General features: G+C 44.6%; 1 protein-coding gene across 1 annotated transcript; it reads right to left on the bottom strand.

Moving 5' to 3' along the window:
• Positions 1–272: 272 nt before the first annotated feature.
• LOC120030585 (macrophage-capping protein-like) lies at positions 273–10601 on the bottom strand. Its single transcript, XM_038976007.1, has 9 exons — positions 10513–10601; positions 5520–5713; positions 3341–3495; positions 2667–2828; positions 2270–2419; positions 1870–1956; positions 1503–1635; positions 1186–1277; positions 273–884 (listed from the first exon to the last, which is right to left on the bottom strand). The coding sequence occupies exons 2-9, from the start codon at positions 5710–5712 to the stop codon at positions 819–821; spliced, it is 1038 nt and encodes a 345-aa protein (XP_038831935.1). The 5' UTR covers position 5713; positions 10513–10601; the 3' UTR covers positions 273–818.
• Between the last annotated feature and the right edge of the window lie 872 nt (positions 10602–11473).

Raw genomic sequence — 11473 nt, 5'->3', positions numbered from 1 at the left:
AAGTGAAACAACCAAGGAACTTCTCACCATGCAGGTGAAAGGTCAAAATTGATTGATTATCCCAGTGAGGAAAACAAACAGGGGAGAATAGGCACAGGTAATAAAAACTTAGTCACTCAACGATTGTGTTCCAAATGGCACCCTATTCCCTACATAGTGCACTACTTTTGACCATAATGGACCCTGGTCAAAAGTAGTGCACTATATAGGGAATAGGGTGCCATTTGGAACAAAACCAATGTCATAGTGAGAGTTGACGAAGCCACCCTCTGTACGGGTTCTTTCAGTTTCCATTTATTTTCATAATCTGTAGCCTACTAAAGGTATTATTTGAATATGTCCCTGTAATTCATAAACAAATGTAAAAAAACAAAAAACAACAACAACAAAAAAAGACAAAAGCAAACAAATTCCCTTTATAGGCTTTGTGGAATATCATCTTGGCTTTAAATAAGACCACTAACAGAGCCCAGTAAGACCAGTGAACACATGTTTTCCTTCCCAGTCAGAACCAGTAGTAGTGACTTAGTGTCACATTTGGTGTGACATCATTATAAATGCTCTCATTATTTTGAGTTAATTTGACCTATGCATGACTAAACAGTTGTTGTCTGTGAGTACAGTACCGTACAAATATATACATATAAGTAAACACATATAAAAAAAAAACTATATGTTCTTGGAATTTGAGATTTTTTCACTCCTTATGAGAAGACTTTTAAACATTGATTGAGACCGTTTATATTCCAGGTTGTTATTTCATTATATTTTAGGAGCGCAACAGTTAATTGAGACCCCTTTCTGAAAACCCTTGTAGTTTAGTTCCAGTTCTTGAAGAACTGCTTAAAGATGATTGTCTCCCTCCCCTGTGGTAGAATCTCCACCTGTAAGACAATGCAGAGATTTGACTACCCGGTCATAACTGTTTATCTAGTGCATCATATGACACTGGGTTCATGACCTGGTGGTTACACAACACACTGCGCAGTGCAATGTTATAATGGAGGAAGACTTACATGGAATTTGACTTACTGGACTTAAATATGCAAATTCTACTGTTTTCAGGTATAATAAAATCATGACGCTATCACTTGCTGACGTTATGCTGCTGAGTAGACTTAATGGGTGGACAATAAGAAAATAACGTCTGGGTTTTTGTCATTTGTGAGATCATGCTTGACTCACCTGTGTTTTCATCCTGGGGTAGTTCATCTGTTGGATAAAGTCATCTGCCATTTTCAAGGCTTCCCTTTTCTCCTCTGCATTGGCTCCCATACCTGTCAATCATAACAAGTGGGATAATGTCTCACCTCAGTCTAACCCATAGAGGTCTCAGTAAGGTCTCACCATGATAATGTCAATTCACTTTATTCATTACAAACACTGATTAAATTAGTTTTTAATGAGACACTGGATATCTAGTTGGATATCGAAAAACTTATTCTAGGGATACATTTCATGGAGCAGAAATATGTTAGTTGAGGTTCACATGTTTTCCTCACCTTTCCAGACGAAGATCTTTCCATTGGCCCCGTTGTCTAGAATAAAGCAGTCGTCGCGCACCAGAAGGTCCTTGGCAAATGGGCCTTTTTCAGAGACATTGGTCAGCTTCATCTTACCTGTCGCATCGGACACCTGTGGAGGACAACAACACCGGCCATGACTTTTAGTTCATTTGTGATCTAGTTCACCTTGTTTGCTCTTGGGGGAAAAAGAGCCCCAAAGTATAGCTAGCTGTGCTGTGCAGTCTACGTTCCAAAATACCTCAAATGGGGTGAGATATCCATTTACAATAGTACTGTTGTAATGCAATAGAACATTTCATGAGACACACCACTGTTTAATAATAGAATTGTAATGTCCAGCCACCTTGTAGAGGGAGGCGGAGTTGGAGACGTCTGCTTGACTGTCCTCTTCTGGAGTGCTCTCTGCCAGCTCTAGCATTGGTCCCAGCACCTGTCAATCACATGGCAGAGTGGAACATGGATTGTGGTGAGGTTTATTTAAAAAAAGTCAGATCCTCAAAGTTAGATCCTCAACATCATGTCAGCAACCTCAGTCCACAAAACAAAAGTGTTTGTGAGTAGACTAGTTTGTGACAGAATGGAAGAAATTGTAACTTGTCTGACTAACTATAGACCCATTACCTTCCTATACCTCAATATCAAAGTCTCTAAATATGCTTAGACATTAGAGGATTGACAAGTCTCTAGGTCTGTGACTTTGTTTAATTTGCTTTGGGAGGAAAGGACTATGCCGGCCATTTTACCTTGAGCATCTCTGGCGGCTCCTCTCCCTCACTGATGTCAGTGATGCGTGCTTTACCGTGCCTCTCAGTGTCGCGGATCAGGCTAGCGATCTCACGCGACTTCTGCTTCTCAAACATGTTGGCCTGCGAGCCGATCCACGAAAATATGGTCTAAAGACATAAACAGACATGTTTTATTTTATTAGTCCTACTTTATTGATTACTAAATGAGGGGAAATTGGACATTTGGATTTGGCAAGGCAACAATGTTCTCCCCACCCTTGCTCTCACCCCTCCCCCTCCACCTCCCTGTTACCTCTCCCCCTCTCTCCCCTTTTACATTGACATTTAAGTAATTTAGCAGACGCTCTTATCCAGAGCGACTTACTCTCCCCCGTTCTCTCTCCCTCTATCTCACCTCTCCCAGGTCCAGGATGAAGCAGTCTCCCTTGTTGAAGCTCTCCCAGCTCAACACCACCTCCTTGGCACGGATGTTGCGCTTCCCTTTGATCTGGTACAGCCTGTGGACCGGCCCTGACCCACCCTGGGGCCGCCTGAAACCCGACTCCACACCACCGTCCTACACATGTGAGTGAGCGTGCGTACGCATGTGTGTTTTTGAGAGAAAGTGAGTAAAAGTAATAGAAGAGAGGAAAAGAAAGAAGAAAAGAGAACGGTAACAATCTGAAAATGTTGTTTATGGTCGATTCTTTGTACCTGTATCTAACCAGGAAGTATTTGGGGTTTTACTGGCTAACACTTCAAAGAGAGAGATATGGAATGATATGGTAAGAAATCAGCAGCATATGATGAAATTATGCAAAGTAGTGCTTCTACAGGAAAAACATTACATTTACTGGCAATATAGTACTCAATCCTAACACGTTAGGATAAACATGCATTACTCATAGTGGGCCCAAATCTAATGTGGGAAACACACGGATTACAAAGTTACAGATACAGTAAATCACACATTGATGTCCATGGGAAAGTTTCCACGTAAAATCCCATACACATGCACTTCTCAAGATAGGATTGGGACCTTGTGTTTGTCAGTAAACATGAACTAGGAGTATCCTCCCTCCTGCCGACCTTGTAGCTGACCCCCCTGGGGAAGAGCTTCATGAACTCTGGGGACTCGTAGCCCTGGACCTGGCGATGCTGGATGGGGTCACCACCCAGGAAGTTGTCCAGCTGGGTAGCCAGCATGGCACACGCCACCTGCTCGTCACGAGATGACTTCTCACCTGGGAGGAAGAGAGAGGGGGGGTTGTGAAGGTAGGGAAAGGGAGAAAAGGGGGAGAGTTACAAAAAAGAGAATAGTCAGGCGGTAAAGGGAGAGAGAGGTTGGGTGAAATGGGGTGCATAGACTAAACGAGTGAGTGAGTGACAGGTAAATAAAGACAAAATAGGGAGGGGTCATGTAAGAGGTGAAGGGAGGGGTCACGAGCGACAGAGAGGCCAGGGAGAGAGGGGAGGGGGTGCTTTTTGAGGGGAGCCCTCTTCCATGCAATGACAATTGGCTTAGTGTCACCTAAGCACCGGATACATGCTGGAAACAACCGCCACATTTGAGTACTATAACAGCCCTACTGCATTTTTTATGAACACACACACAGAACCCAACCCTTTCCCCTGGGGAGCTCTTCTCCTCTTTTATTCCCCCCCATCCCCATTCTCTCATCGTCCTTCCATCCATCAGTCTTAGTCTCCGTCCTCACATAATCAGCCGTTGGGTCAGCGTCGTGGCGTGTGTGTCATCACTAAACGCATACGGGTTATTAGCTCTTCAACCGCAAGGAGGTTAATTAGGCGTGTACACAATGGGTTGGCTAGTAGTTTGGATATACAGAGCAGTACTGGATACGAGCTTACGAGGCCCCATCCATGGAAGATAATAGAGGGCTCTTATGCCAAGAGACTCAGGCATCCTTTTCCATCCCACTCTTACATGTATCCACTTTCTAATGTACTTCAATTAAGGGTATGTGTCGGAGTATTTTACTACATTGTTCTGCAGGTTTTTATGCCCAGTACCTTATTAGTGGGGCCTCATGAGTTTCTCATGAACATGTGACTTGACCAGCAAAATCTCCAGACCCTCTCAGAGTAGGAGTGTTGATCTTTTATCAGTTTAGCCTTTTAGATCATAATGAACAAGACAGGGGAACCTGATCCTAGATCAGCACTCCTACTCTGACACGCTATGTGAATACAGGCCCTGGTCAGTAGAAACTCTGGACACTACTTATTTGACATATACAGTGCATTCGGAAAGTATTCAGACCCCTTGACTTTTTCCACATTTTGTGACATTACAGCCTTATTCTATAATTTATTAAATAGTTGTTTTCCCTCATCAACACCCTATAATGACAAAGCAAAAACAGGTTTTAATACATTTTTGCTCATTTATTTAAAAATATAAAACTGAAATATCAGATTTACATAATTATTCAGACCCTTTACTCAGTACTTTGTTGAAGCACCTTTGGCAGCAATTACAGCTTTGAGTCTTCTTAGGTATGACGCTACAAGCTTGGCACACCTATATTTGGGGAGTTTCTCCCATTCTTCTCTGCAGATCCTCTCAACCTCCGTCAGGATGGATGGGGAGCGTTGCTGCACAGCTATTTTCAGATCTCTCCATAGATGTTCGATCAGGTGCATGTCCGGGCTCTGGCTGGGCCACTCAAGGACTTTCAGAGACTTGTCCCGAAGCCACTCCTCCGTTATCTTGGATTTGTGCTTAGGGTCGTTGTCCTGTTGGAAGATGAACCTGATTGGTGGAGTGCTGCAGATATGGTTGTCCTTCTGGAAGGTTCTCCCATCTCCACAGAGGAACTCTGGAGTTCTGTCAGAGTGACCATCGGGTTCGTGGTCACCTCCCTGAACAAGGCCCTTCTCCCCCAATTGCTCAGTTTGGCCAGGCGGCGAGCTCTAGGAAGAGTCTTGGTGGTTCCAAACTTCTTCCATTTAAGAATGATGGAGGCCACTTCTCTTGGGGACCTTCAATGTGGGACCTTATATAGACAGGTGTGTGTCTTTCCTAATCATGTCCAATCAATTGAATTTCCCACAGGTGCAAAAAATTCTAAAAACCTGTTTTCACTTTGTCATTATGGAATTTTGTGTGTAGATTGCTGAGGATGTTTTTTTATTTAATGAATTTTAGAATAAGGCTGTAACATAACAAAATGTGGAAAAAGTCAAGGGGTCTGAATACTTTCCGAAGGCACTGTTAACACGCACCCATTTTCCGTAACCTCACCTATCCACATGTGCAGGTCTGCCCCCTGGTCCCCCCTGTGCTCCAGCACCAGGTAGGAGTCTCCGTTGAAGAAGGCCCCCACCTCAGCCGGCTCCAGCAGCACCGCCTTCATCTTCTCCACCCGCCACAACTTCAGCCCCGGCTCCCGTGTCTCTGGTCCAAACTGGCCCGGCGCTGCCTGGCAGGGGAACATTCTGCATTGGGAAGAAGCAGAGGAGAGAGTGGGTCAGTGGATGTGATGGTGGTGGGGGATGGATGGATGGTAGGTAGGATGCAGGATGATGGGGGAGGACGGCTGCCTGGAAAGGGAGCATTCTGCACCGGGTAGAGGGAGTGGGTCAGGGGAGGTGAGGGTGGAGGATAAATGAATGGTAGAGTTGGAGAAGGGAGAGTTGGAAGAGAAAGGGTGTAAGTGGAGTCTGTTGTATTTTCTGGGTTGTGAGAAGGGGTGTATTTCTATGCTATGAAATGAAACAAATGGAGATGGGGAGTTGTTGCCGCTGGAGGTGGCAGAAACAGTCAACTAAGGGAAATTGCTTTCACTTGGCAAGAACCCCGATTTCCATATTGGAAAGCAGACAGAGAATGGAGTGGATGGGCGACAACTCATATAACCACAGCATGATAACAATCACTATTTCTGCCGGAAGACAGAAACAGGGAGATAGAGGTGGAAATGAGTAGAAGATAGGATGCAAAATGAGGGGTCAAGTTGCTTGATGAAGACCATAGGGGTAGGAGGGTTACATCATTGTTGTGTAATACGACAACATAGCAGGCAAACCGACCCATACAACACTTGTGGTTGTACAAAAGAGGGTGTGTCTACAGGGCGAGTCGTATCACGTCTCACATGCTCACACTGAACTAAATATCTCTTGCTCTCTCTCGCGTTCTCTTCTCTGTCCCTCTCTAGCCAGTTTCCAAAGCTATAATATACACAGCTTTATCGATTCATAGTACCTCTGCCATTGTCATTTCCCTGTAGCAATCCGATTCAGTAAGTGATAGAGTCATACTCCAGGGTAAATTAATGGTGGATGTTGTACAGGCTACACTCAAGTCACCTGGCCTTAGACAGTTGTTCTGACTACACTAAACGTGGCCAATGTCCTTTGGCAGACCCTTTGTGTATAAAATGGAAGGCAGGTGGAATATCATGGGAGACAGGTAGTATCGATGTTTATCGTTTAGAACCTATTCACCCTGAAACAGAGCACTATGTTGATTGTTTTGTATGGTCTATCCTCATTCAATGGGATGTCCTGTTGTTTGTCTTAAAGGGGCTGCTTCACTGTCAATCCAGTAGCGTTACACCTAAAACAAATCAAGCAAAGGGCTCTATGGGTTAAAAGCAGGTTCGATGGTGTATTATAGCTGTAGTAAGTACACTATGTTACAGTAACACTACTCACCAGAGAGTTCACCCAACTCTCACAGAACATGTGTAGCTGCACTATAATCACACTGTAGGTAACTACCAGGTGAAGTGGGAGCCAGACTGGCAAAGGCTTGTCATGGTTTCCACTCTATATTTTTAATATTAGCATGAAGGGAAATGGCCTGGGTTTTGGGTAACCTTGAAAGAAACCAGTCCTTAATGGCAATGACAACATTTCGGAAAAATATGTCCCAAAGAAACGAAAACGCTCTCACAATCCAGCGCATGCACAAAACACGTCTTCATAAAAATAAATGTTGCTTTTACTAAAGCTGTAAAAACTCTTGGCATGGCATTGAGTTGACATTTTTCAGTTATACAGGCGCCACTGAAAAAACTCAGTACTGATAAAGTGGGATTGAATTGGCTTGGCATGGCCAATTGCCCATCGTAAAAGGTTACATGACGATGAGAGGTCATGGATCGAGTCAGTAGCTTCGAGCACTCACAAACGACTCGGCTCTGCGACTTTTTGAAGTTAAAGCTCCACCCCTGAGACAAAGAACATGGCTGTTTTGATCAGCATCTATGGAAACTGCAACTATGACTCACTCTCTCCCTCCAAACAACCACACAGAGCTTACCGTGGTTAACAATCGACTGAGTGTTCTTACTGAGAGAGAGAGAAAGAGAGAGGGGGAAAAAAAGAAAGGGGTGCAAACACGCTAAGTACTCGCTGGTCGCTATCCTTGATTCGTCTTTAGATAAAATACATATACACTGACATGGCGACAGCAGCCTTTCGTAACTTGGTGTGAGCACATAGGTCAACAGGTTCATAATTGCTTACTCAATGGAGAAAGAATTCACATGTGGCTAGACAGTGTTTGAGTGTTTGTGGGCCACAAAGCAGAAGAGGTACACAACACATGCCTAAACCCAGTTAAAGGATCAGCTGAACCCTTTCCTGGTGCTACTAGAGCTGAGTCACTTAATACTGTTGAGACTGTGTCACAAACACAAAACAACAATACATGTGAAACTAAACCTGAATCAATAACTTTCTATACATCACAGGTAATGATTTAGGTATTAGGAAGTGCCGGCAAGGAAGTTCATGCACGTCCCCGCTGAAAACAGCAGCACAGACCAGCATAGGGTGATGCCCTGCTGTGTTTTTGCTGGTGACAGCAAAACCATCATCCAAGTGCTTCATTATTCAAGACAGTGCATTGCATAGATCATAAGAACTTACTTTGAGGGCCTAGTTTTTCCCCAATACAGTGGCCACATCAGGACTGCAAGTCACAACATGCTGGCTTGCAAAGTGATGTTTAATTCCAGCCAGAGTGGGGATATCCAACAATTGTAACTTGTATTCACCCACAAGCTAAATGTAGATTGACTGCCAGGGTTAGAAAGTTGAATGAGAGAGACTACCTAAACGATCTAAACTAGAACAACCATTTCAGTAACGGGTGCAATAAAACCGATTGGATTAGTTTAGAAACATGTATGTTATGTATCTTTGTGTAGCATACGACTCATTAATGAATCAATCAATGTACATGCAAAAACACAACAAACAAAACATATATTGAAATAGAGCATGCTGGGAAATATGGAAATGATGGGCATGGTTTTGCCATACCAGCTTGACCATTCTGGACCAGCATGGACCAGCTTGGTCACCAGCATACCTGCATCACCAGCATACCAGCATGAGCTGGATGGCCAGCCTAACCAGTTAGACCATGCTGGTCAGACCAGCTTGACCAGCTTGAAATGTAGGCTGGTCTATGCTTCAGCAGGGATTGCAGGATCCCAGTGAGGAGGATAGAAGCTAAACGCTCATGCTATCTAGCAGCAAGGCTATTAGGCCCTTGTGAAAACAGAACTGACATATTAAATGCAGTTAGCAAAGCAGATTAAAAACTAAACCAGAGGATCAAGTCAACAAAACAAAACAAGCTACTAAAAGTAACCCGTCAGAAAAAGAGTAATGGGTAAAAAGAGAGAGAGCGAGAGTAAATATAACACACATGCTAGCCTAGGTAGGACACATACTGCCAAATAGCCACCACCAACTCCCACACACAAGGGCTGCAGGCGGGCGACGGTAGGCGTTAGGGTTACAATGCTTAGACAGAGTCGTGAAGAGGAAAAAATCCCCGGTCCACTTAACTGCATGATCCCCTCGGCTAGCTCCGGCACCGCACCTGACTCCAGCTCCATTCTGCCTGATGGCCGCTCGTGACTGTGTGTGTGAGTGGACTGAGGGGGCCTGGGTGAGGAGGAGTGTGTTGGTGCTCCTCACCTGGTTAGCTTATATGAGGAAGGTAACGTGAGCCTGGGGAGTGATCTGAGCGGCCATGGCGAGGGCGCTCTGTGGGGGAAGAGTCGGGTTCCTGACAAACGCTAAACACCACGGTGATAATCATGACTGCTGGGCCTGCCTACTGTGGCATTCCTCCCCACTCTCTCCCTCTACTGCCTCCCCCATCTCCCCTCTCAACTGCCTAGACACTTTCCATGGGCCAGGGGAGGGAGGAGGGAGGGAGAGACGAAGGGAGAGGGAAGAGATGTGTCCTAACACTGACAGATAGCTAATTCTGATGCGACAGGCAATTTGTAGGTTGCCCCTGACCATGAACAAATTAACACCCTCCTTTCCTCGTCTCGTCTCTCATGAGCATTGATTAGAATGAACTGGACAAGACAGGACAATTGGTCTCCATTGCATCTCCCATTCAGTCTCTTCCATCCAGATCAGTGATCAAGGAAAGGAAACTAGGGTGCAAGGAAAGGAGGCAATATAAGAGAACTGGGACGTAGCCCAAGATACAGGGAACCTAGGCCTTTGGCCCTGAGCAGCAGATGGCCTCAAGTCAGATGGAGATTGATAGGGAGGGTGGGAGAGATAGAGAGAGAGATGGGGGTCAGAGATAGGATACTGGGGTCATTGAGCCAATCAGATCATTCATGCGCTTTTAATCAGAGGTAGAAATATGAGCGGGGACAAAATACAGGCAGACAGAGGGAGTGTCGGAGGGAGATATGAGAGCAATTTGCCACGTGTGTGTGTGTGTGTGTGCGTGCTGCTCGTGCATGCTGCTCGTGCGTGCTGCTCGTGCATGCTGCTCGTGCGTGCGCGTGAGGGAGATAAAAAATGAGGTGAGAGGAGAGGAGCAGGGAAGTAGAGGGATGAAATACAAGGGGAATAATTACATTGAGATAGGTGATAAAGGACTACGTGCAGAGCAGAGTCCATAAACAATCTCGAAACAGAAAGAGAGAAATAGGGAGGAGAATAAAGAGATAGCTAAACATTTTGTGATTGATAGAGATATTGAGAGAGGATGGAGGGAAGGACAGTTAGAGGGAGGGATGGAAAGAGGGAGGCAAGCGATGTGTGACTAGTTTTATTGTTCCGTCTCAGATTCCTCAGCTAATTTGAGGGGGGAAAATCCAGATGGAGAGATAAAAAGGAGTGCCTAGGAAAATATGTCCCTGCTAGGCATCCCAGATAAGTAAAAATTGTGGAGAAAAGAAGACAATGAAAATAAGGGAAATGGGAAAGAGTAGTTAGAAGTTATTTTGTAGAGCACTTACCTTGCAACTTTAGGTGAGGAGGAAATGGATCAGGACACGTCGGTGCAGACAAAGAGAGGAAATGCACTCATGCAAAGAAAACACGTCCGTATATACACACACACACACACACACACACACACACACACACACACACACACACACACACACACACACACACACACACACACACACACACACACACACACACTCACTCACTCAGACACAGACAATCAGACACACGCTCTTCCTGTCTCTGTCTCATGCAATCATAGCCCAGCCCTGTAGTTAACAGAACAATGAAACTAAGTAAAGAGAGAGAAACTAGGGAAACAGATAGACCGTGAGAGTAGAGCTGAACAGAGTATGAATAAGTTGTGTGAGAGTGCCAGGGTGTGGCATGAAGGAGACAAAATTTGCAGAAAAGATTAAGAAAGAGTTGTGAATGACTTTGTGGCATGAGTATGGTTGACCTGAGTAGTTTGTTTATTTTAATGCTACACTATTCAACCATAGGAACCATAGGAATTAAACATTGCTTTGCAAGCCAGCATAATGCGACTTGCAGGCCTGATGTGGCCACTCTATTAGGGAAAAACTAGGCCCTCAAAGTAAGGCCTTATGATATTTTTTTAATGCACTTAAATAATAAAGTACTTTGAGGTTGGTTTTGCTGTTCACCAGCAAAAACAAAGCCAAAGGCACCAGCAAAAACACAGCAGGGCACCAGCAAAAACACAGCAGGGCACCAGCAAAAACACAGCAGGGCAACCAAATCATAGCAACATAACCAAACCAACCAGACTGCTCAACCAGACCATTGTATCACAGTGACATCAGTCTGGAAATGATGAGATCTCTATAGGGACCTAATTACTCTTTGACCCTTGGGGATTCCCTAAGTATAGGGTAGGCTGGACCAATGCAAATATTTCTTGAAACTCATGTTTCTATTTTTTATTTGGGGAACTGATTTACAGGA

Source organism: Salvelinus namaycush, chromosome 36 (genome assembly GCF_016432855.1).
Source record: "Salvelinus namaycush isolate Seneca chromosome 36, SaNama_1.0, whole genome shotgun sequence".
NCBI classification, from domain to species: domain Eukaryota; kingdom Metazoa; phylum Chordata; class Actinopteri; order Salmoniformes; family Salmonidae; genus Salvelinus; species Salvelinus namaycush.
The sequence above is the reverse complement of the archived record's forward strand: the minus strand, read 5'-3'. Positions and strand labels throughout refer to the sequence as shown.